General features: G+C 38.4%; 1 protein-coding gene across 2 annotated transcripts; it reads right to left on the reverse strand.

Moving 5' to 3' along the window:
- Window positions 1–95: 95 nt before the first annotated feature.
- On the reverse strand, window positions 96–25,339 carry Tfpi2 (tissue factor pathway inhibitor 2). Of its 2 annotated transcripts, XM_021165013.2 has the most exons (6): window positions 25,200–25,339; window positions 6,189–6,333; window positions 5,828–6,010; window positions 3,293–3,475; window positions 1,300–1,470; window positions 96–941 (listed from the first exon to the last, which is right to left on the reverse strand). In XM_021165013.2, the coding sequence occupies exons 2-6, from the start codon at window positions 6,274–6,276 to the stop codon at window positions 874–876; spliced, it is 693 nt and encodes a 230-aa protein (XP_021020672.1). In that variant the 5' UTR covers window positions 6,277–6,333; window positions 25,200–25,339; the 3' UTR covers window positions 96–873. The 2 variants fall into 2 exon arrangements, 1 of the variants encoding a protein (XP_021020672.1); XR_002378173.2 differs by lacking the exon at window positions 6,189–6,333.
- Window positions 25,340–27,060: the final 1,721 nt, after the last annotated feature.

Consider the following 27,060-nt stretch of genomic DNA (forward strand, 5'->3'; position numbering starts at 1 on the left):
CTCACTTTGTAGACCAGGCTGGCCTCGAACTCAGAAATCCGCCTGCCTCTGCCTCCCGAGTGCTGGGATTAAAGGCGTGCGCCACCACGCCCGGCTAATAACCACTTTTAAAAATAATTTATTTGTGAAATTCAAGTCAAAGCATACATGCATTTTGGTCAGGATACATCTTACATAGTACAAAAGATCCAGAAATTTCTATTCTCTCAAACATTTTGTCTGAGGGAATACTGTAGCACATATGGTCAAAGAAGATTCACTTGTCAAATGTGGAAAAATAAAGAGACACAGAATTAAATATATAATGCTTTTTTTCTAGGAAAAATGTTTTTCTTTTCATAAATCACCAACATTTTAAATTCATCCAATAACAATTATAACTCTTTTTTGTAATAGCTCTTCTTCATAATATTGCAATATGGCAAGAAAGGTATTCAAGGACACTTGGCAAGGAATAAGTAATACCTCAGTGGAATGATTGAATAAGTGTTCATGACTTGGTTACTGGTCTCCTGGAGCCTAAAATGCAATCTAAACACTTAAGTTCATAATGAAGTGGTTTCGCCATTCCTAATGATGCCCATGTAGGTTAAAATTGCACATCTAAATTGTCTTCTGGTATTTTAGTAATGATTGTCTTTTGAAATTAGTATAGCTATCCCAAGAAGTTGGGCAAGTCATGTTCACATTCATATCGGATACACCACAAGGATTCAGTCTCTTAGACATTGTAACAGTACATCGAAAATGATAATTTCACATTTGGAAGGCAGCTTGGTATGAATAAAAACACACAGGTTAAAAAAAAGTAACATCGGTAAAATCAGAGGAGCAAATTACTAATGAGTTGTTTCCTTCAGTATGAGAAAATGCTTAAGAAAGATGCTTCCAAAATCTGGGCAGGAAATCACCTATCTTCCATCTCTTGGGCTTCTTCCAGCCTAAAGACAACAAAATAACAATTATCATGTGGCTTCAGTCTGACCTCCACCTCAAATCAACCTTTCTAACATACTTTTGATCTCACCTCATTTCATCTAACTTGATCATAAAGTCATTAGTCACGCAGTTGCTCCTGCTCTACATGTGAAACTGAAGCTCTGACTACTGTCTCCTGTGGCTAGACAGTATATGCCTACTGTCCCAGAAACCAAGGCAGCACACGCCGAGGCACTACACTGGTAGGATTATCATAGACGTGGCCGTTTGGCACTAATAAAATGAATACGGAATGCTGTATTTGACGTTGGAACTATTCATTTTCTTTGCTTGATGACTGGATAAGAGAAGCTTTACTACCTTTAACGCAGGCACGGTGGCAAGCATCCAGGTAATAAAAGTTGTTCTCGTTCCCACCACAGCCAGTATAGGTGAAAGTCTCACATGTTTTGTTTCTTGAATTAAAATAAAAGCGTGTCACATTGGCAGAACACAGACCTTCATCCTTTGGACTGGAGCAAAATGATGGAACTGTATGAAAAAGAAAAAGAAATTAGAAATACTGTAATACCAGACTAAGAGACAGTGATGCTCAGTGGAGTCTAGCTGGCGAAAATCCCACAGACAACTCATGCTGAATCCAAAATACTGAACCATTCAAAATAGGTCTGTCTCGAGTCACTGGGAAGGGAAGCTTACCTGCTCTATTTTGATTGTTCTATTTTTTATGAATTCAGAATTTAAACTTTGTGTGTGTGTATGTGTGTGCATGTACATGTGTGTGCACATATGTGTACATGTGTGTAAATATGTGTTCATGTGTGTGTGCATGTGTGTGTGTCCTGTGTTCTATGTTTATATCATTCTGCTCTCCAGTCAACACCTCCCATACCCATCTTTCTCAATTTTATAAGCTAAAATAATGCCTTCTAAACCTGTGTACTTACATACATTTCAATGTAAAGAGTAATTAAGCCTCCAACTAGACATCCTAAAATGGGCTTGTTTCAGTACATGGCATAATTTGACATTCTTGGGCGAGTGCCATCACCTGAAATATTTACATGCATTCAGTACTTGATTATTCAGTACTCAACACAGTACAGCAACACAGCTCTACCAAACTCTTGGCCAAAGAAGAGGTCCTGATTTAATTATTTTAAATCTGTGTGTCTCTGCTACAAGAACAGAATACTTTTTGTGATATAATTACCAAAAAAAAAACAGAAATTTAACCAAGGTCTTAACACTACATATTTCAATAACTCACAAACAAAGCTACTTTCATACATTTCTGAAGTCTCGGCATTTATTGGTGTATGCTATATTTTTATCAGTTATTTTAATTGCTATAAAAACGAGTTCCATTATGATATTTTCATTTATCATTGTGCATAACCCCTCCCCATTACATTCTGTATCTCTCATTCCCAAAGCTACTTATACATTTACTTCCTCTCTCTCTCTCTCTCTCTCTCTCTCACACACACACACACACACACACATATACACACANACACACACATACATACACACACACACACTCATACACACACACACACTCATACACACACACACGAAAATATGAGAAGCATTATGTCTCTATCTGATAGATTCCCTCCTCTATATTTTATATATCAATTGAAGACATGGATAATACAATATGAATATCACTGATCTAACAATACTTGGAAGCCACAGTGTTTCACATTTCAGGGTTTTCCAAATTCTGGAACATCTGCATATGTGCAATGAGATATCTTGCAGATGGGGTACTGGGATGCAGTTCTAAAAAAGAATTTCATAGTGCTTCATATCCACCCTCTATGCAGGATTTGAAGATAATGTAACTCAATAATATTAGTGCACCTGCTTTTTTACTGTTATCCATCAGCTGAGGTCAAGTGTGGAAACCTCCATTTTGGAAACAAGGCCAGTGCTAGAAAATTTCTGATCTCCAGTTTTTATATTACAGTGTTTCTAATTAGAGAAGCTCAATTGATGTTCTCCAGGGACAAGAGAAAAAGTAGCAACTTTTTGCTAATAGCCTTGTCACAGTCCAAACTTGAGAGTTTTGCGCATTATTAACCTTCAGCTTGTACCCACACATGGAAAAATAAGGACATAATGTTTCCTACAGGGCAGAAGTTGTTAAAGTCAACACACACACATACACAGACACACACACGAGAGAGAGAGAGAGAGAGAGAGAGAGATGCAGTCACGCAGGTGCACACATAATTGTATAATCACCAGCATACAAACAATATTAATTTCAAATCAAATTATTGATCTTCATATAAAAATTTTATAGGAAGACTTGAAATAGAAGTACCACAATTAAAGTACTTACTATGTTTCTTTGGTTCACACAAGCCCTTACATGTAGCTTCCTCAGAGAATACATTCATAGTCCTGCTACACAGACCAGGCCTAAGGGGCTCACATGTCATGGTATTCACGTTGAAGAAAAACCGTTTATTGGGCTTATCGCATGGATATGTTTTGAGCTCTAATCGACAAACTGGAGGAACTTCTGGGAGACGGGAAAGCAATAAAACATGTTATTCAAAGTAATCTTTCAGTTTTATGAAGAACAGCAATAAGTCAGTGAGGAATTGGGGCAAGAAGAATAAACTTTGTTCACTTTCAATAAGAATGTCAATGGGCCTCTCTTTCCACTGATGGCCTACAAGGCCATCTTCTAATTCATATGCAGCTAGAGACACAAGCTCCGGGGGGTACTGGTTAGTTCATATTGTTGTTCCACCCATAGGGTTGCAGATCCCCCCAGCTCCTTGGGTACTTTCTCTAACTCCTCCATTGGGGGCCCTGTGATCCATCCAATAGCTGACTTGAGCATCCACTTCTGTGTTTGCTAGGCCCCGGCATAGCCTCACNAGAGACAGCTATATCAGGGTCCTTTCAGCAAAATCTTGCTAGTGTGTGCAATGGTGTCAGCGTTTGGAAGCTGATTATAGGATGGATCTCCGGATATGGCAGTCTCTAGATGGTCCATCCTTTTGTCTCAGCTCCAAACGTTGTCTCTGTAACTCCTTCCAATGGGTGTGTTGTTCCCAATTCTAAGAAGGGGCACAGTGTCCACACTTTGGTCTTTGTTCTTCTTGAGTTTCAAGTGTTTCACAAATTGTATCTTATACCTTGGGTATTCTAAGTTTCTGGGCTAATAACCACTTATCAGTAAGTACATATTGTGTGAGTTCCTTTGTGATTGTGGTCGTGCAAACTTTATCTGCCTCAGTACAGGGGAACGTCAGGGCCAAGAAGTGGGAGTGGGTGGGTGGGGGAGTTGGGGGGTATGGGGACTTTTGGGATAGCATTGGAAATGTAGATGAAGAAAATACCTAATTTTAAAAAAAGAAAAAAAAATAAGGACACATGCTCCACTATGCAAAAAAAAAAAAAAATGTCAATGGGCATAGCAACTATGGTAGTCATCAGGGGAGGTCTTCCAAAAGTAGAATAGTGCTATCATATAACCTAATTCTATCAAAGTCAAAGATGTAGATAAGGAGTCCTGAGTGTACACATCACAGAAACATCTGCATATGCTTCTTTCTCCCTGTACTTAAGAGCTGAAGAGCAGAGACACCCTAGTTGTTTAGTAACAGATGGATTTTAAAATAAATGTGGTTGAATTACAATGGAATGTTTTTCAGATGAAGGTAAGGATGAAGTCACAATGTTTCTAGGGAAATGCAAAACACACAACACTCAGAAAGACAACAGCACGCATATCATCCCGTAAACACTCTAGCTTGAAGTGTATGTATGATGGAAGTAAAAAGGTGGATGAGTGAGGCACGGGAGGAAATAGATGTGGGAAGAGGGGCAAAGAGTGTACAGAGCACATGTGCCATAAGAGCTGAAGGTGTGGCTACCTGGGAGCATGTGCCATGAGAGCTGGAGGTGTGACTACTTGGGGAGAAGGGCCAGCAAAATGGGACAGAGGATGAGGAAGGTTCAGAGGGAAGGCAAGAACAAACAGTGGTATGTATGTATGTATGTATGTATGTATGTATGTATGTATGTATATATGTATGTATGTATGTAGGAATGAGCCTAATAAAGCCCAGCATTTTGTATGCTAATCCAAGAAACTAATAAGATGCTAATAAAAGCCAAAGCGGCCTTCTTAGTCGTACTTCCAAAACATTGCCGTCATTTCTGAAACTACTGGGGGATATAACCTTATTTCATACTGGAATAGGAAACTCCAAAAGTTTGCCCACTCGTCTGAAGGTAAGCTTTTGATAGACAAAGTGAGCAGGTTTGACTTGGTTGTGATACAGGTTTCAAGTTCCGTAGAAAGACCCCTGTTATTCCCACCAGTACATATTTCTTCCTGGCTGAGTTCCTTGGTGACCAAAGCCCCACACCATCCTTAATAGACCATCCTTGTATAAAATGACAAAGTAAAAGAAAACAGACTCTTCCAAACAGAAGCTTGGCTGTGGATACCTCTACACTAACCCAAGTGTAAGGCAAAAAAAAAGTAAAGTCAGATAATGAGCTAAATCACACTTCAAAAAATAAGAACCAATAAAAAATATTCCCTATGGATGGGTAATCAACAAGAGGCAACAGTGGTCTCAAAGACCGTATTTCTTCAACCAATGTCCTGTCTGATGCAGAAGAGCACTCCTGTTTTCCCCTTGCATTTATTATGACTTGATATGGGCTCATTGCGGCTTTCCCAGACAGAGTTGCAATGGAATCTGGTAGTGAGATAAACTCTGTTAGTGGTTGTAGATTGGGCGTTCTTTTGGAGAAGCTTCAAAGCAATCATGTGGGAGGTGGGCATAAACTCTGTCCCGCCCCTTTTGTGCAGAGTCCCGCTATGTTCTGTGCACCCCCAAACACTTACTCTTGATACTTCTGCAAGTGTGTTCGCAGCGATCCCGATTGTGGAAATTGTTGGCATTGCCCAAGCAGCCTCCATAGTTGAATCTGCGGCACTTTTGCTGGTCCCTGTCATAGTAGAACTTGGGGATAGGGGTTTGACAAGGTCCTGCGTCCAAGGGCAAGAGGCAGATCTCTAAATTATTCCCTGTAAGAGGGTCAGAAGGAACGAAACAAGGGAGGCGGTCAGATTTGGTGCCTGGAAGATCTGACTCGGAGTTCACCACAGAAGTTTCTGAACCAACTAGGGCACGACTTCCCCTCGGTGGCGGCAGGGACCTAAAAACAAGGAAGCGGATGCGGCAAGGGGGATCCTGGGCAGATACCTTGGGCAGACACTGAAGCGAGACCAAGAACGGAGCCCACCAGGAGCAGCGGCAAATTCCACAGTCGCAGGGGCATAGCGGGGTCCATAGTGCTGGATGGTGCTGCGGCTCGCTGGACGCCGGGGAGGAGAGTGCTAGTCGCCTGCTAGCAGAAGAGCGGCCTTTAAGCCACCCCTGGACCCCCGACGGGGCGGAGCGCAAAACGTGGCTGATTCATGCCTGAGGCAGAGCTCATCCCGCCCCCGCGTTCAATGTGTTCCAAGAGGAATTTCCTGGGAGTTGAGAAGTTGAGCCTGATTCCCAAAGTTTTGCTTGCAGCCAAGGGGTGATGCCTGTGGCGTGCATGTGTGTCAGTGATGATGGGAAGTGGGCTAGCCAGAGGGAAATTACCAGTGGAGGATTGCTCAAGGCACCAGTTGCCAATTTGCACCTTCACCTAAAAGAAACCTGAATCCCAGAGCAGGAGTTTGAGAGAGATAGGGAAAAGACAGATCCACGGTTCTTATGGACTTTTGATCATCTCTATGGACTCTGAGATCAGAAATCTATTCCAAACGGATTCCACGCAGTAGAATTTTTAGGTTAATGCTGATGGAATCTCCCTATAAAAAGTCAACACCATAATCAAGAATCGCAGCACAGTTTTTTTCCTTTTTTTTCTTTCTTTTCTTATTTTCCTTTTTTTCTTTTGAGACAGTCCCATGGATTCTAGGCTGGCTTTGAATTTATTATGTAGTCAAGGATGACCTTGAAATTTTATCCTCCTGCCTTCACCTCCTCCTGGTTGTTGAAGAACTAGAGAGTTTCCATCATTCCAAAAGCTTCCTTTGAGATACAAGCCTATATAAGGCAGGGCAGCTGATTTCTGTGCCCATACAGAAGCTTTGGCCATTCTTAAATTTCATATGCATGAGATTTTAAATGAAGTACTCTTTAGGTTTATATTTTTGCTAGGTTTTTTAAATTTAGTTTTATTTATTTACTAATTATTTATTTGTTAATTTTGCTCTTTGAAAAAAAGATCTAATGTAGGCCAGGCTGACTTCCAATTGGCTGTGTAGCAAAGGATAAACATTAACAAACGACTGCTGCCCCTTACTCTACCACCTCCTAAATGCTGATACTAGAAGCCCATGTCATGCTGACTGCCTGAGGATTTGTGATTTTTCTCAACTACTTTTTTGGTAATATGCCTATGTTGTGTTGTCGGTAGTTCAAATTTGAAATACAACATACAAATACCATGAAGTCTCTAGCTTGTACGTATGAATGAAGGTGTGGAATGTGACTTTTACGGTTCAGCATAAGGGAGTATAAGAAGCTGCCGCATGGTTATCTGGGATGGTTTCCATCCTGAGAGCAATGATAACCTTTGCAAATGGGACATAAAAGTCCAGAGAGACCTGCCTGGCAAACGGTCAACCCCTTCCCACATATCCTAGTCAGCACAGCTAATAAAGTCCACTACGCTGATATAGATTAGATTATGGCCAACCTTTTGTTTACATGGCATCAAAATCAACATTGAAATTTTACATAAGAATTTTAGGGAAAATCAAGGGGAACTTTAAAGGACTCTCTTGATAAACATGTCTTTACTTCTTTCTTATTTCCTCTTGTTTATCTGACATTCTTTTAATGAGTAACTATCCTTGATTTTTCCTGAAAATACTAGGAATTTAAAGAAGATCTCTTTCAAGCTTCTGGAAGATTCTGAGGGGTACAGCAGATTGGTTCCCACAAGTCCAGTACTCTGGGTAGGTTTGTACATAACAACTTGTCCTGTTTTCAAGTCAAAGGGTAGAGTCAGATGCCTTTGGAGACTTGCCTGGTCTGAAAGTGCTGCTAGCATTACTAGATAACAATGAAAAAGGACAGTCAGAGCCCTGAAAGCTTAACCACCAACTGGGTGGGGGAGATGAGGAGAAAGAATGGGTGAGAGGCAGTTGTCTCCCTGATTTACAGGTGCCATACTTTGAAGGTGGCCAGTTTCCAGCCAGGCCTTAAGCTTCATCTAATGAAAAGTTGGGCAGAGGTGAATATTATCCATAAGCCAGAGCCAGCTTAGCGTAGAAATCACTGAGATAGCCAGCAGATTCTAGAAGACAATCAACTTCTTCCCACATTCTTGGGAGAACGGGATTAGGTCCTCCTAGTCCATTCCATGCAGTATCAGAGAAGGGGGGTTTTAGAGATATTTCACCAGGGTCATGTTCAGAAGAAAAGTTAGCTCCAAATTTACATATTTACGGATCCCCTTCTGGAATGCAATGAAATATATCTCCAAACCGAATTAAGATAGATTTCAAAGACAGATACTGAATCGAGTTTTGCCTCAGTGCTGAAGACTGTTATTTCGTGGCCCTATTTTGGATATGTTTTAGCCTGCTGCTCCTGGCATAAATAAGGAGCCTTTTGAAAGGGGGGCAGCTTTGTTTTTTTTGTTTTTGTTTTTTTTTAATGGAAGTTGGCTGCTTTGCTGAGGAGATAGACTTGGAAAAATCAGAAATTAGAACTTTATTTCTCATTTTCTTAAAGGCTCCAAACCTCAAAGACTAATTCAGTAAGAAAGTTCACTGCTGGGCCCTGATGTGTGATGCAGGTTAGACAGAAAGGGTCTGAGTGCAGGAAGAGGTTGTCAACTTCTTGCACAGAGACCACTCACATCGGACCTAGCCAGGATCCCACTGACAACCTTGGCAGACTACTTTAGCCTGGGTCAGGAAGCAGCAGTAGGGAATGGCCTTGTGGGACTCAAAGGTAGTTTTCTTCTCATCAGCTCTCTCCTTGGAGTTAAAGAGGGCACCTCCTTGCATAGGAGAAGTCACACTGGTGAGGCTTTACTGTGCAGTGGATCTCAGGGAATAATCCCAGGGAAGCTGACTCCAACAGTCAGGACCTCAGAGCAACTCTCAGGCTCAGGGTAGAACTTAAGAGACCTCTTCTGGATCCACTTAGACTTGAGATCCGTGCAAGGAGATAAGAATGGATCAATTTGTATTGTTCTAGATGATAACCACCAGTTTGTGCCAGCACCATTTGTTGAAAATACTGTCTTTTTCTCACTGGATGGTTTTAGCTCCCTTGTCAAAGATCAAGTGACCATAGGTGTGTGGATTCATATCTGGGACTTCAATTCTATTCCATTGATCTACCTGTCTGTCATTGTACCAGTACCATGCAGTTTTTTATCACAACTGCTTAATTTAGTACAGCTTAATATCAGGCATGGTGATTCCACCGGAGGTTCTTTTATTGTTGAGAGTAGTTTTTGCTATCCTCAGTTTTTTATTATTCCAGATGAATTTGCAAATTGCCCTTTCTAACTCAGTAAAGAATTGAGTTGGAATTTTGATGGGGATTGCATTGAATCTGTAGATTGCTTTCGGCAAGGTAGCCATTTTTACTATATTAATAATGCCAATCCATGAGCATGGGAGATCTTTCCATCTTCTGAGATCTTCTTTAATTTCTTTCTTCAGAGACTTGAAATTCTTATCATACAGACCTTTCACTTCCTTAGTCACACAAAAGTATTTTATATTATTTATGATTATTGTGAAGGGTGTTGTTTCCATGATTTCTTTCTCAGCCTGTTTATTCTTTGTGTAAAGAAAGGCCATTGACTTGTTTGAGTTAGTTTTATATTCAGCTACTGCACTGAAGCTGTTTATCAGGTTTAGGAGTTCTCTGGTGGAATTTTTGGGGTCACTTATGTATACTATCATATCATCTGCAAATACTGATATTTTGACTTCTTCCTTTCCAGATTGTATCTCCTTGATGTCCTTTTGTTATCGAATTGCTCCATGTTTTCTGGTTTTGTTGAGTATAGCCTCTTTTTCTGTGGTGTAGCATCCTTTAGACACAGGCTATAGATACACCATTGAGTGTGTTAGTTTCTGTCCTCCTTACTCTGCCAAATGGGGTGCATCTTGAAGGCTTCTGTGACCTTTGGCTGAGGGAAGAAAGTTGAATAAGAGGAACAGTAGCAAGCTTGAGAGCACCAAGCCAGGCTGTGGGGGATCTCCTGTCAGGGAGGAACCGACTCCTTCTAATTGAAAAAGACTTGAGTGTTCTAACATAAGGGAATTTAATTTCTGAGAGAGATTCTGATATCACAGGACATACAATTTGAGGCATGTGGAAGGAGAAATGTGACTTCACGGCCACATGGCCTGGCATGTCCTTGTCCCTAAAGCTGTATCTTAGGTCAAAAGGTTTCCACAAGCCTAAGGGCTGTTCCTTTGTCCAAAGTCAACAGGAAGAGGAATACTATGAGGAAACTGACAAAAAAAGTCTTCCTGATTGACTCATCCTTACCACAACAAATGACAGTTACAGTGTCTGTGCCAAAGAGACACTCAAAATAATTAGCGTCCTGTAAAATATAGGTTACTGGGTTCTTAGGTTTTTAATACGACACAAAACCAGAAGTATGTGGGTTTTACAGAGGTCAAAAGTAAGCTCTAGAATCCAAAAGTACCTGGCCATGTCAATAAACTGTCATTGCTTGCAGAGCTGAGATTAAAACCTAACACGCTGGAGTCCCAGATCTGCACTCTTTCCAACTTTCAGGTCTGAACTGGGTGCCAAGATTTATGTACTGAAATTCAATCCAAAAGCTCTGGTGAGCCCTGAGCCCCTCGAGACGTACCTGATATTTATTCCTGGTTCCTCTCATATCTACGTTGGCCATAACAAATGAATCTGGAGGAAATCTGCACTGTATTGACACCTACAGTTTCCAATCCTTCAGTGTATTGCCCAGTCCCCGTCCACAGGCTTTATATTTGATTGAGAACTTATAGAAAGAAGTGAAACAAACGGTTTCCATCTTTGTTAACCTCTGAGGAGAAAAGTATTGTTTCTAGATCTCTAGCAAATAACTGGAATCAGTTGAACTATGTGACTTGAGCTACATTTTATAACTTCATTTTAAGGGGTTGGATTGATGATTTAAGAAGCACTTTAGAGATACCAGAGCATAGCAGGGCACAGTGGTGATAACTATATAAGCAAGTTCAGTAGAGTTATCTTAATGAAAATTTAAGACTATTAATGTATTCTAGGTTCCCTCATCATTTGATTTTGTTGTTTGTTTCAAGGGCTTTATCTGAGTATATAATGAAACGTCTTGGGGATTGAACTCACATGTAAAACCCAAATTAATTTTTTTCATATGTAATTTGTATACAGAGTAAGAAGGTAATTTTATACACTATTTTAGTGTGTGTGTCTGTGTGTGTGTGTGTGTGTGTGAAGACTTTTTTGCTTAGTTGAAATCATGTAAAAGAGTTCTCAAGGCTGAGTGTTAAGTCATTCCAACTTTTATTCTTTGGCCAGAGGAAATTGAACCGACTGATTAAGAAAGAGCTGTCAACTAAGCAAGGACAAATATGAGAATGTGGCATCAAGAAAAATAAGAGAGATGATTCAACAATGAGAAGAACTTAATATTATCACACACCAGTTTTTTTAAAAAGTTAGAAATTGCATAGATTTTAAAAAGTAGTTTTGTGTGACCTTAGTGACATTTCTTTAGAGTGTCCTATGTAGCTCTTTGAATATGTGTGGATGAGTCAGGTATGGGATTTTCCACACTGGTGGAGTTTTATTGGTGCACAGAAAGTTTCATATTTGGGGGTATTTTTCATTTAGGATTTTAGGATTAGGGATACTCAATCAGTAAGACATTTGCTTATTGACACTGTTCAGTACCGGGATAGCTGTAACTCAGATGTCTTTTACCCAACCATGAAGTTCATAATTCACCTGAGAGCAAACAGATAGAAACATAGTAAATATATTGCCATAATGCTCTAGAAGAACATCTGCCCAAACTGATAATCAGATTAGAGGATTGAGAGAGGTAATCACCAAAGCCCTAGTTTTCAATGTTATATTTAGCATAATGCAATAGACCTTGACCTTTCAGACCTAGACAGTTTTTCTAGCAAAACAATGGACATTTGAGAATTTAGACAAAGTCTGTGTTGGCTATGTATTAATTATAAATGCTATATGCCCTCTAAATTTTCATTTGTTTTAGCTTATATTTGAAAGATTTTATATCTTAAAGTATACACAGGAGATAATCTAGCATCTGTGCAACTGGCAGACTCTAGATGCAGTTTGAAAGGGATATGCATCTCCCAGGACTGCCAGGGCCTTTCTCAGATGATTATTAGCTATGGAGAGACTGAGTTGAAAGAACTTGTGCATTGGGAAGAGATGAGGATGCCAGCCTGCACTGCTTGCACTACATCAGCAGGGAAGCACAGAATGCTCCTGTCATCCAAATGAACCTACTAAGCACCCTATCTTCCAATCTCTTACAACGAAATCGCTATAGTTCCCTGTGTATGGCTGAGGACTCATGCCTTCCTCCCCACATCCGTGTAAGCATACCAATTGTGGTTATTCTTGTTTAGCTCATGTTTCTACAGGAAAGAATATACCTATTGATTATCCAATACCAAATAGTCAGCCCTGACAACATATATACAAATCACATTATACAGACCAAAAATGCCTTTAGGTATTTATGAATATATATGTATGTACATGTAATTGTGCAATAACAGTTAAGGAAAGAAAAGATGTCATGAATTTAAAAGAGAGTGATGAAGATGCAGGAGAGGTTTTGGAAGGAAGAAAGGGAAGTGGAAAATGGTTTAATTATATCATAATATCAAAAAATACTCTTAATGGAAGAACCACTCTGGATCAATTTGAAATAAAAATTTTGACTGCTGCTTGAAGTCTTTTCCTCTCTTGACCTTTCAAAGGCATTTCTCTATAACTCAATGTCCTAATAGGACTCCATTTCATTGCTTAAATTTTCAGCCAAATTTACCCGAAGTGCTTATGGTTCTATCTGCCTCCACTTCCTCATCTCCTGCTTTTCTCTTCCTCTGCATTATCTTCCAAACAACATTCCATATTATGGGCAGAAATAATAGGAGATGCTTTTATCAAAGACAACAGTTGTCACATTTTACAGGACTTCTTGGTACAGGTAATACCCCAAGCAGTTGTAGCCAAGATTACATTTCTATTTCTATTTTGTCCACCTTTTTACCACTGCTTGACAATTGTTCGTCCTTTCTCATATTTGAAATGTTTTTCTTAGTCTTCATCTCACATTTTTCTGCCTTTCACCTACTTAGTCACCTCCTTCCTCTCAGTGGATCTGTTCCTTTCCCCTGGCTAAGCAGTAAAGGTTGCAAGAACACAGCAAGCCAAGGCTTCTTTTTGCCTTCACACTTCACATTCTAAAAACTTTGTACACTTGCATGAATATACATGCCTACATCAACGTATGATTGCATATACCTTTTATCCATCCTTTGAATCATTAACATTGACTACTTAACATCACCACTTAGCTCTCCAGCAGACAATCTTAACTGATCTTTTATTTGTGTATCTCCAATTTTTAAAAATAAATAAATGACACTTTGGTGAAGTATCTTAAGGCATTGTCTCTAAATACATTTCCATATGGCTTTTCAAAAGGCTTTCAGTATTAGCTAGTCCTCACTGTAGTCTGTCTTCTGTGTCCTCTGTCCTCTACCCTGACCGCACATCCCTCCCATGTTTAATCCCCCTTTTTATACCCCACTTAATTTTTTTTTCCTTTTTCCATTTTTTCCCCTTTTTTCCCAGACAGGGTTTCTCTGTGTAGCTCTGGCTGTCCTGGAACTCACCCTTATAAACCAGGCTGGCCTCGAACTCAGAAATCTGCCTGCCTCGGCCTCCCAAGTGCTGTGATTAGAGGCGTGCGCCACCGCTTCCCGGCCCCACTTAGTTCTTTTTTTTTTTTTTTTTTGGTTTTTCGAGACAGGGTTTCTCTGTGTAGCCCTGGCTGTCCTGGCACTCACTTTGTAGACCTTACAACACTATAGTCTATTTCCTTTTCCTCAGGAGATCACACAGTCAGCCCCTTACTTGCTAACCAATCTTTGTGGATACTCTTTATTTAAGTAAACAGCATTTTTAAGACACAACAGAACAGATGCACATATGAACTCACAGAGACTTTGACAGTATGTGGAAACACAACAAGCTCGGGGCAGACAACATTCCAGCATGGAGGAGGGAAAACAGGCATAACCTCCTACCTCTAGTCAAGAAGCTATTTGAAAGTGATAGCCGCCAGGGAAAAGAAAAAGAGTTTTCTTTACTGAAGAGGCATTTGTAAAAGTATCTTGTATTCGGCTGATGTGATTGTCTTGGCGGCTTCCTGCTTACAGCCTCTCTCTGCTAACCTAGCTTAGTCCCGGAAGCCTTCGCACAATCTAATCTAGGCCTACAATGTTTTCAGCCTCTGAGACTTGCTGCTGAATAAGCTAGCCCCTTTCTAGTTCTTTCCAAACTTGGCTGGCTGATTCAACTCAGTTTTTTCTAGGTCAAAACTCTCGAAGCTGAAAGCACCCAAGGACTTGAAGGGGTCTGCAACCCTATAGGTGGAACAACAATATGAACTAACCAGTACCCCCAGAGCTCGTTTCTCTAGCTGCATATGTAGCAGAAGATGGCCTAGTCAGCCATCACTGGGAAAAGAGGCTCCTTAGTATTGCAAACTTTATATGCCTCAGTAAGGGGAACGCCAGGGCCAAGAAGAGGCAATGGGTGGGTAGGGGAGCAGGGCTGGGGGTATAGGGAACTTTCGGGATAAGATTTGAAATGTATATAAAGAAATATCCAATAATAATAATAACAACAACAACAACAATAATAATAATAATAATAATAATAATAATAATAATAATAATAATAATAATAAAGAAGAAGAAGAAGAACCTCTCTAAGCTGACTGATTTGATCTAGTTTCTCTCTCAGGCTCTCCTGAATTGCTTTGCTTGACTTACACTTACTTTGGCAATGCAGTCAAATCTTTTGGCTCCTCCTAATTCTCTGGCTCATTCTGTCTTCACCTGTTCTAGCTCTTTGCAACCTGTCTGTGTACAACTGTGCTGGTAAAACTGCCTCCTTCTCTCTCTATGTTGCTTTCTCATATGTTATCTCTCTTCGCTCTCTCTTCTTGTAAGAGTTGGGCAGATTGTATTCTATCAGATCTTTCTCTTTTTCTGCCACTCAATTAAACATCACTTTCAAACATGGGTGCTTCCTTCATCAAACTATCTTTACCTTCATTGTTTGGGATTAAAGGTGTGTACTAAGGAAGTGTCTATGTTCCTGCCAAAGGGATTAAAGGTGTGAGCTAAGGGTTGAGCCACACCACAACTGGAAGCAGGGATTTTATTGTTTTGTTTTTGTTGTTGTTTTGTTCGGTAAATGACACAATCTCAGGGTCATAGCATGACCAAATATCCTACAACAGACACAATATGTCAACCACACAGAAGACAGGCTCCATGCTCAATAGTTACCAACACAAATCAAAGCTCAGTTTTTTGTTTGTTTGTTTTTGTGTTATTTAGCATGTTTTTTGTTTTGTTTTGTTTTGCTTTGCTTTGTTTTGTTTTTGATGTGGACAAGGGATGGCCATTAAGGGAACTAAAGATAGCTCAAGATAATTGTATTAGCTCTAGCCCAGCAACATTTCAACCTCTCCATGGTCACTGAAACTGTCATCAGCCACTGATCCTTGTAGAAAGTTCAGCTTAAGGTGTGGGTTTTTCAGAACCTTAGTTCATGTTTCCCCATGTTGGCCAGGCATCCCAGTTTGTGCATTCAGGGACAAATGTTAATTGCCCCTGGTTTTTGGAAGGCTCAATCCTAAGGTCTGATGTAGATAAGAATGAGTAGTAGAGAGCAAAGCAGCTGTTAGGCAAGAAGAAGAGCCTGTAAAGACCTGAAAGAAGAAGAGCTTCTCTGACTGAATGAAGTCATTAAAGGAGAGATTGAATAAAAACCTATGAGCTGCTGTGATCCAAGTCTTACTTGTTTTATCTTATTTTATATTTGACATAACATGGGCCATATAATACGGTCTGGCTTAACACAGTGAAGGGACTAGAGGAGAGAAGCACGATGTAACCAATCAAGTTACAGTGGTTTAAAACTTACTCATGCTATATTTATAATTATTCGAACCACATAACTTATTTTAGTTTAATTCATATTTGTTATATTTTAGGGTATTTATTCCAATCTGATTTTATATCTATAATTTCATATTGAGTGGCAACCTCTATGCTTAAGAAAGATTGGCCTTTGATATTCAGATTAGTTTATTAATTGTTACCTGTGGATACTAATCTCATTTACTTCACTTGTACCAGATTTTTAGTTTGAGAAACTAAACGAAAAAACACTGAAGAAATTGAATAACAAAACAGATCAAAATTTAACAAGGTTTTCTATATTGAATATTATTAATAATAGTGATTCACTCGTGATTAAACCTGTTAAGATCAGAATTTTATAGACTTTATAGACATAATAATCCATCTTATTCTTTTAATTCTCTATAGAAAAGAAAATGAGACTCCAGAAGTTACTACGCTATTGTCTACTTTCTTTTTTTATTAGTAAAATATGAATATTGTTTAATTAGTTTTTAAAATCCTGGCAAATTGAAGTATAGGATATCTTAAATACTCAGTGAAGGAATTCTAACTTTTAAGGTATAGAATATTAAGATTGTTGTGATTATTAGAAATTGGCGTCTTAGCTGGAGATACGGCTCAGCTCACTACTGAAGAGAGATTAAATTTGTTCTTCCAGAGTATTTAGTTTCCAGAACCAATGTCAGGGGCTCACAACCTTCTGTAACTCCAGCTGCCATGCATCTGGTGCCTCTGGCCTCGGAGGGCACCTATACCTGTACATACCCAAATGCAGACTCACACACTTCCTTACACAAATTAAAACAACAGCATGCATGCATGCACACGCACTGTGACGGGGCTAAGACAGTTTCGGCAAAGCTAAAAAAAAGACAGTTGCAGCATTTCATCTTGTCTTCTTGCTGAATCCATGTCAGGTTTAACTAGAATTTGATCTCCTTGATGAAGAATACCATGATCCCATAGAAAATCACCCAGCTCTCTTCTTCCTTTAGGAACCAAATGTCAGGATGTTTTAGCTAACTTACCTTAGCTAGAACATCATTTTAAAAAAACCAAACAACAACAACAACAAAACAAACAAACAAACCAGACTCTCCCTCTCAGCAGCTATCAACCAGTACTAGCTCCGCACCTAGTCGGGGAGAGGGATTTTCTTCCTGCCCTTCCCATGTATGCTGGGAATTTGTCTGGCTTGAGTTAGCTCAGGTCTTATGCATACTGTCGTAATAACTGTGCGTTCACATGTTCAACCGCTCTGCTGGTCCAGAAAGCACTATTTCCCTCATATTTTTAATTTGTTTTTGTTTTTTTTAAATCCAGCTGTACTCTACACAGAGATTTGGAGGAAAGAGTTAGAGTAATATTTTGTTAATTTTAAATACACTTTAAAATTGAAATTATACTATTAATGAAATATTTTTCTTGTTCTACAAAGTCAGTGCAAACACTTGAATCTTTTGAAACATGAAAACTAGATCATAACTTATAAAGTTTTGGTAAGCAAACAGTCATAACAGCAGCATGATTAATGAAGAGATGATATCATTCCTATTTAGACCATTTTAAAACCAGAGTTAGCCTTATTTTGATTGCTTAGGAATATATCCTTTGAAGTATTAAGTATACTAAGCATTAGAAAACACACATAGTTGTGGTTATAAATGGCTTCAAGAAGCATAAACACTGAGAAAGCTCAGTTGCTCAAGATGCTTGCTTTCCACTGTGGTTGACGGGTGTCACGGTGATTTTAAAGCTGATGACTTGTGTTCTCAAAAGCTGGCACAGACTGCTGCAGGGCAGGTTTAGAGAAGGGCTCTATAACTAATTTTGAATTTTTGTACCACATTTTAATACCTCTTGTAATGCATGCTGTTTCAATGCAGATGAACTATAGTTTTTTACCTATTTTTTTAAAGGAGGGAAAAAATTTAATTTTGTGGAGAGATAGTATCTATCTCTTAAAGTTGGTGAAGATCATAGAAGAAAACCAAATTGTTAGTTAATCTTGATGCTCTTAGTATGATTTATTTATCAAATAGGGAAAATTTTATAAATGATTTAAAATAGTTGTCCAATTTGAAAATGAACTCCACAACAACTAGATAACTTGGTAGAAATATCCCAAAGTAGTTTTTTTCCCCAATGTTGAGACAGTGGCTACCCATTAATTGACAGTGTTACTCAAGGGAGATTGTATAAAACATACAAAAACAGAATCTAATTGCAAATTTTATTTTGGGGCAGGGGAAGTAAGGATCATATGAAGTCCTTGGTTTTGAAAGCCATATTTAAAACGATGCGAATGTGGTGTGTGTGTGTCTGTGTGTGTGTGTACGCACATGACTGTCATTGGAGGGTACAGACATCAGATCTCCCTGAAGCTGGCTACAGGCATGTGTGGTTCCTTGAAGTGGGTGTTGGGCATAGAAACTCAGCCCCACATGATCTGAACTGCTGAGCATCAATTCATCCCAGTTTTTATTTTTTATTTTTTATCTTTTATTTTACCTCTGCAAACATCAGTAAGAATGGATCAGTTCTCAATAAGACCTGGTTATCATAGAAATTTAATAACCCTTAATTCTAATCAATGTAGTTGTAACCACATTCACTCTTTTAAGGTTTATGTTTTTTACAATGTTTTAGAACACACTACCATTTTTATTTTAATCTATTTTTATACTGGAATAACCTTTATTTTATTCTGTGAGCCCTTCTCATCTAAAAGCATTTTTCTTTTCTTAACCCTTTCAATAAAATTATATCTTATATGTTTAGCCTTTTTATCTCTTTATTTAGTAATTTCATTTTGTCTTCTCATTATTTGTTATTTTATTTTTATAAAATTTAAATAGAATGTACTTTTAAAAATAGGACAATTATTATTAAGATAATCTTGAAAACCCAGGAGTCTGTAGCTAAATCAAAAAAAGCATACATATGTGTGTGTGTGTGTGTATATTTTCTAATGAATAAATCCTCAGTTAATAATTGAAGTCATATAGTAGGTACTTTAAAATTGCTTGTATTTTAGCATTCTCTTTTTATTTGAACTTACAGAACATCCAAAGCAGAAGAAAGTTTGACATTTCTGCTAAACTGCTTATAACAGCAGGTGACAGAAATTATCTGCCAGGGGAAGGCTGTATCTGGGAGCAGGATAATTATCTTAAAAACAAAAACCAAGGCCATCCCTCAAGCAATAAAGAGCTTAGGAGTAAACTTGTAAAACCTGAACTGAGACCAGGGTCAAGCAGATTTGCATTGCTGCCGGAACATTATGAATATGTTTCCCCTTTAATTTTATAATTTACATTTAAAAACTCATGTTTATACTGTAAAAAATAATTTTTGGATCAACACACCCCGTTATTATTTTTTTTCTCTCACAGATAAACTATTCTTTCTCTTGTCTGTCTTCATACTGTCTCTTTAATTTGCTTATTGAGACACCTAGCCAAACTTAGTGAGTTAGCCTACTGAAGTCAGGTCTTCTCCCCTTCAAGTCCCAGACACACTATGAAAGAAAAAGAATTGGCTTTAATTCAACAAATTGAATTTATTGAACACTTACCAACTAATATCTTGCCACATAAACAATATGAAATATATGCATGTGCAGACACAGTTCTACATACTGTAGATTTTACAACCCAGGATTTTGTTGTCTCCTTTAGGCTAGTAGTCAATTGTTGTTCCAATAGAACCAAAACAATGAATAAGCCCAAATACATACTTTCTTGGCAGAAAATGAGCATGTTAAAGACATAAGGCATAGTCTGAGTCTTACAGCATAAAGATGCACCTATCATGATAATTGAAAAGGCTTAAGACTTAAGTAGATGCCCAATAAAAGTACAAAGTCAACCTAGTCATACCTAGTTAAGTAATATCTGTCTCTATCTGAGAGATAAATAGGAGACAGCAGGTGCCTTTATTGAGGGAAAGATGGAAATGTCTTCCTCAATGTGAGCCAATGCTTTTTGTTGTTTTAATTTATAGTGATGCTAACTTATATTTTATGTTTCCTTTTGTATCTAAAGGAGAAAGAGACAGGCAGACAGTCAGAGATGAAAAAAAATACAGATATCAGATTAGACATCATTAACCAACCTAGAACTGTACTGGGATATACTTCTCTTTCTAGCTCTGGCAACCTCAGCCTGGATTAAGCAACCCTTAGCATTTGGTCATCACAGATGTTCAATGTCTAATTTTCACTCTGGGCATCTCTAAGGGCCCCTGGACCATAAATCATTCTTCCCAATGAAAAGCTAGGGAAATTATGCCGAATTCTTGACCTGAATGATGCATAAGTTCCCTAACTTTTCACTGGGAAGAATGTATAACTAGTATAAAGTTTGAATATATATATATATAATAAAGTCTGAATATATAAGTTTATTAACAAAGCATTAAGAAGTTTATTAACAAAAGATTCAAGCTGGGTGTGGTGGCACACGCCTTTAATCCCAGCACTTGGGAGGCAGAGGCAGGTGAATTTCTGAGTTCTAGGCCAGCCTGGTCTACAGAGTGAGTTCCAGAACAGCCAGGGCTACACAGAGGAAGTCTCTTCTTCAAACGTTGTCAAGTGAATGTCTAGAATTAAGAAGGACATTAGAGACTCAAAGGAGGAAGCTTGGTCCTTCCTCCAGTATAGAGGAACTGGTTATGGAAGTTACTCTTAATTGAGACTGTAAAACATTGAAAAAGAAAGAAAGAGGAATTTGCAAATTAATCTGGAGTAACAAAAATCCAAGGATAGCAAGAATTATTCTCAACAATAAAAGAACTTCTGAGGGACTCACTATTCCTGACCTCAAGCTGAATTACAGAGCAATTGTGATAAAAAATTGTATGGTATTGGTACAGAGACAGGCAGGTAGATCAATGGAATAGAATTGAAGACCCAGAAATGAACCCACACACCTATGGTCACTTGATCTTTGGCAAAGGAGCTAAAACCATCTAGTGGAAAAAAGACAGCATTTTCAACAAATGGTGCTGGTTCAACTGGTGGTTAGCATGTAGAAGAATACAAATAGATCCATTCTTATCTCCTTGTACAAAGCTCAAGTCCAAGTGGATCAAGGACCTCCACATAAAAGCAGACACAATGAAACTAGTAGAAAAGAGAGTGGGGAAGAGCCTTGAGCACATGGGCACAGGGGGAAATTTTCTGAACATAACACCAATGGCTTATGCTCTAAGATAAAAAATTGACAAATGGGACCTCATAAAATTGTAAAGCTTCTGTAAGGCAAAGGACACTGTCAATAGAACAAAATGGCAACCAACAGATTGGGAAAAGATCTTTACCAATCCTACATCTCATAGAGGATAATATCCAATATATACTAAGAACTCAAGAACCAAAGGCTCCAGAGAACCAAATAACCCTATTTTAAAATGGTGTACAGAGCTAAACAAAGAATTATCAACTGAGGAATACTGAATGGCTGAGAAGCACCTAAAGAAATGTTCATCAATCTTAGCCATCAGGGAAATGCAAATCAAAACAACCCTGAGATCCCACCTCACACCAGTCAGAATGGCTATGATCAAAAAATTCAGTTGACAGCAGAAGCTGGTGAGGATGTGGAGAAAGAGGAACATTCCTCCATTGTTGGTAGGATTGCAAGCTGGTTTAACCACTCTGGATATCAGTCTGGCGGTTCCTCAGAAAATTGGACATAGTAGTACTACCTGAGGGCTCAGCTATACCACTCCTGGGCATATACTCAGAAGATGCTTGAACATGTAATAAGGATGCATGCTCTGTTATGTTCTTAGCAGCCTTCTTTACAATAGCCAGAAGGTGGAAAGAATCTAGATGTCCCTCAACAGAGGAATGGATACAGAAAAAATGTGTACATTTACACAATGGAGACTAATCAGCTATTAAAAATGGTGAATTTATGGAATTCTTAGGCAAATGGATGAAACTAGAAAATATCACCCTGAGTGAGGTAACCCAATCATAAAAGAGCACACATGGTATGCACTCACTGATAAGTAGATATTAGCCCCAAAGCTCGGAATACCCAAGATACAATTCACAGACCATATGAAGCTCAAGAAGAAGTTAGACCTAAGTGTGAATACTTTGGTTCTTCTTAGAAGGAGGAACAAAATACCGATAGGAGGAGATACAAAGTGTGGAGCAGAGACTGAAGTAAAGTCCATCCAGAGATTGGGGATCCATGCCATATACAGTTACCAAATCCAGACAATATTGTGGATTCCAACAAGTGCTTGCTGGCAGAAGTCTGATTTAGCTGTCTCCTGAGAGGATTGGCCAGTGCCTGACAAATACAGAGGTGGATGCTCTCAGCCAACCATTGGACAGAGCACAGGGTCCCCAGTGGAGGAACTAGAGAACTGAAGAAGCTAAAGAGATTTGCAGCCCCATATGAGGAACAACAACACGAAACAATCAGAAAACCCAGAGCTCCCAAGGACTAAACCACCAACCAGAGTACACATGGAAGGACCCATGGCTCCAACTGCATATGTAGAAGAGGATGGCCTTGTTGGACATTAATGGGAGGAGACGCCGTTGGTCCGTCCTGTGAAGGCTTGATGCCCAGTGTATGGGAATGCCAAGAAACAGGGTGGGTTGGTGAGCATGGGTTGAGGGGGGGGGGATGGGGGATGTGATAAAGGGGTTTCGGAGAGGAAACCAAGAAAAAGGATAACATTTGAAATGTAAATAAAGAAAATATGTAATAAAAAATTTCAAGACGGGCATGGTGGCACACACCTTTAATCCCAGCACTCGGGAGGCAGAGGCAGGCAGATTTCTGAGTTCGAGGCCAGCCTGGTCTACAGAATGAGTTCCAGGACAGCCAGGGCTGTACAGAGAAACACTGTTTCGAAAACAAACAAAAACCAGAAAAAGTCAACCTTACTTCTGTTTCTATTTTTAGAGAGAGTAAAGGAGACAGGAAAGGAGACAGGAAAGGAAGGAAGCAGAACAACTTTAAGATTTTAAGCTAAGAGCTGATTCAACTTGGAAAACATATAAAAAGGAAAATTCAAAATTGAGTAGGAAGGAAAGTAGGGTGGGTCTGGGAGGAATTGGGAGATGTAAACCTGATCAAATACATTTGAGTGGAATTCTCAAAGAATTAATAATATTTTTAAAACGATTATAAGCCGAGAGAAACAATCACTTTTAATGTGTTTTGGATACAAAATATGTTCATTTTACAATAATTATGTTATTGTGTCTTAGCCTACTACCTCAGAGGCAAGATGTTCGTTTGGGACATCTGAGAGGTCAGCCCTTATGACAATGTCCCTTGGAAAAACCATGTATTGTCCTATTTGACCCAGGACAGAGTATAAATGAGTCTAAAAATTTTTATCATCAATATCCATGCACTTAATATAAGTTAAGCAGAGTTTTGGCCACAAATAAAGAGAAAACAAATAATATCAACAACAAAGACAGAAGCAGATCAACCTGAGGTATTATATACGCCATGTTTTTAAGGAGAGTCTGGCAAAATCTCAATGTAGCACAGGCATTCCTGGTTCCTTATATCACAATGATGGATATGGGCAACCAGAAATGCCGGTGCTAAAGGTACAGAAATCATTCCATATCTTAGCAACCTGGGGAGCTTTCTCCAACTTTAAGGACGTCTACTATGGCCAAACCAAAAGTTTTGCTTTGACACAGAAAAATTTTAGGGCTAGTTGTATAATAATTATATTTTAATATAATCTTAAGCATTAGGGTTAAGAGAAAGTCACTCAAGGAGAAAATAAGACATACTCGAGTGTGATGATATTTTTTAAAGGAAAGTAGCTTTTAAATGGGAAATTCTTAGTGTGAAATGGCATCTCTCTTTCCCACATTTTAATCCTAAAACAGGCCATAATGTTTTATGTGATCCTGATTTTTATTCTGTTACAAAATGAAGAGGAATGTTCAGAGAGAAAAATAAGGGTTAATTTAAAATGTATTTCTAGGCTTTATATAACTTTTAAATATTAACATTTACCTTTTTAACATTGTAAGCTTACAGGTAGTTTTTAGAGCTCCTACTAATTTTTGTAAATTACCAATCTTATCACTTTTGGTAATTTTGAATTTTAATTGAAATACTCAGGTATGTATGATTTTCTTTGATTTTCCTATCTAGTACCTTTAGTTAAGGACACAAAACCAATCAATGTAGAGATAGTAGATGTCCACCGTCGAGTCAATGTAAAGGCAAGATACTTTTAATACAGCTTTCTCTCTTTAAAAAAAAATGTATTCAGACAGTGGTGGTGTACGCCTTTAATCTCAGAAAGCGGAGGCAGGCTGGATCTGTAAGTTTGAGGCCTGCCTGGTCTACAGATCAAATTCCAGGATAGCCAGAGTTATACAGAGAATCCCTGTCACAAAAACCACAACCCCAAGTCCAAAGCTCAAGAACAAAACCCCAAAACTAAACCTAAACAAACAAACAAACAAGAAAACCAAAACAAAATCAAACAAACAAACAATTTATAAAAACATGCAAGGTGAATTAATATACCTTTCGTATATGAAACCCATTGTGCTAAATCTGGCTTTCTTCAATCATGTTCTCCCCTTGTTAAATCAAATAGGGAGGATAAACAGAGGGACAGAATGAATTTAGTGATTTAATAAACTGAAAGGTCAGAAATCATGCCTTTAGAGGTCTGAAAGCCAACCCAAAACAAAATCCAGAATTGAATATCAGGACAAAGCTAAGAAAGGAAAGTGGTATTTTAAACCAGATACATTGAAAACAAACAGAAAATGAAAATCTAACAGTATCCTAAATAGCCACCTCAGAACATACAGCAAATGATCTTTAAACCAAACCCGGGGATAGTCACATCTCAGAAAGAAACAAAATTTTCCCAACCATGATTACAGTTCCATGAAATTCTTATCAGAACAAAACAAAAAGAGTCACTAAGCAAGACTACATTTCAGATATACCTGTGATAGCAGCAGGAGAAAAGATGTCAGCTAAGCAGAAAATTCTCTAGGACATGGTTCAGATGCTTGTCTGATAACACTGTTAGCCATTTGACTGGTGGAAGACAGTGGTCTGGCAAGTCAGCAAAGGGCTTCACCTGTTACAGGGACACTAACTAGGTCAAACACAAAGGAGAACAAAGGTGGCTCTTTACATGGCTAAAGATTAACCTAGGGTAGATGAAAATTAGGCTCTGATCGCCAGCTACCAGAAAATCACTAGTGAGACTTTCAGCTATAGACAGAGGTTTCAGCCAATGTATTGGGGTGGGGGTGGGGGTGGGGAGTTGTTTGTTTTGTGTTTTTTTTTGTTGTTGTTGTTGTTTGGTTGGTTAGTGTTTGGATTTTGGTTCATTTCTTTGGTTTGGTTTGCTCATTTTGGTTCATTTCTTTGGTTTGGTTTGCTCTGGTTTTCTCAGGAACTTTCTTCATACCTGTTTGCTTGGCTCGTGTTCTTCTTCTTTTCCTGGTTTATTTGATTCCCAGGTAAATGTGGATAATGTACTTTTAAATACTATCATCTACCTATCTTCCTGGAGTGCAAGTTTCTAGAGGGTGAAGTGATTTTTTTCTCTTTTATCTCTGATTTACACTTAAGATTTTAGAATAAGTTCCACAGAAAGTAGGATCTCAGTACATCTCTAGATTTATTATTGGACAAATAGAAAGGTGCTAGGTCTTATTTGTTCTACAACCCCAAATATGATAAGAAATGGTACTAGAGAAAAGTTTATGTCTGTATGATTTTAAGTTTATTAAGCATAATATAATTTCTACAAAACCATGCACACTGTGTGTTTCTAAAGCAAGAGATAACTAGAGCATTCGCAGTGCTGTATGCCATGCAGATCAAAGGGATTCTAAGCAAGAATTTGAATAATTTCTCCCTCTTCTAATTCTTCGTAACAAATACTTTATTTATCTGGAATTCTTGCTTGAAACACACATGTGTCTAATATATGGAAACAAACAGAAAGCAAGTTCGCTTGCACTAGCTCATGTTAATTCTAGGAAAAACTCATTGGAAATTATGACAGATATCAAGGAGGAGAAATGGAGTTCACACTTGCATAGTTTCATGTTTTAAAAACTCCCCTCACTTACGGTGTAGATAAGGAAACAGTGGCCTTTGACTGTCCAGCACTGACCCCACTGTGAAATATGTTTGCTTGCTTCAGTGAGAGTAAATACAAACCATTTTTAGAAGAATTCTCAATGTATTAAGATACAAGCATAGAAAATATCTTAATAGAAATTTCTTACCAACAGCTATGTTTAACTCCTATTTTCCAATGTGTAGATTCTCTTTAATACCCTTTAGATAGATGGCATTACTATTGGGCATATTTGGTTTTTACTTTAGCTTAGCACTTAAGAACTAAAAAAGTCAAGGGGACCAGTGCTTCCTTCTCTTTTCTTAGATTTATGGGCATGAAGTTTCTATAACTCACAGTCTTATTCATATAGGAAATATTTTATAGGGGCCTATGTAAAATCATCACTATAGTACTAGGATTGTATTTGTAGAATATAAAAACAGAGGCTCATTTTAAAGCAAGAAGATGGGTTTTGGAAAAAGACAAAAACCAAGAACATTCATTGAGCTGTTGTATTGTGATACAGCCACAAGCTGTTAATGTTCAGCATCCCTGAAGACATGGTGCTAAATACAATCTCGTGGCTATAACAGGTCATACAATTTTCTAAAAGGAGTAGAATACTCTTGTACCATGGCCTTATTTTCTTAAAAAAATATATTTTGTTATTATAAAATATACTGTAACTAATAACCAGGATATATTTTTTTTTGTTTTTTTTTTTT

Source organism: Mus caroli, chromosome 6 (assembly GCF_900094665.2).
Source record: "Mus caroli chromosome 6, CAROLI_EIJ_v1.1, whole genome shotgun sequence".
Taxonomy (NCBI): Eukaryota; Metazoa; Chordata; class Mammalia; order Rodentia; family Muridae; genus Mus; species Mus caroli.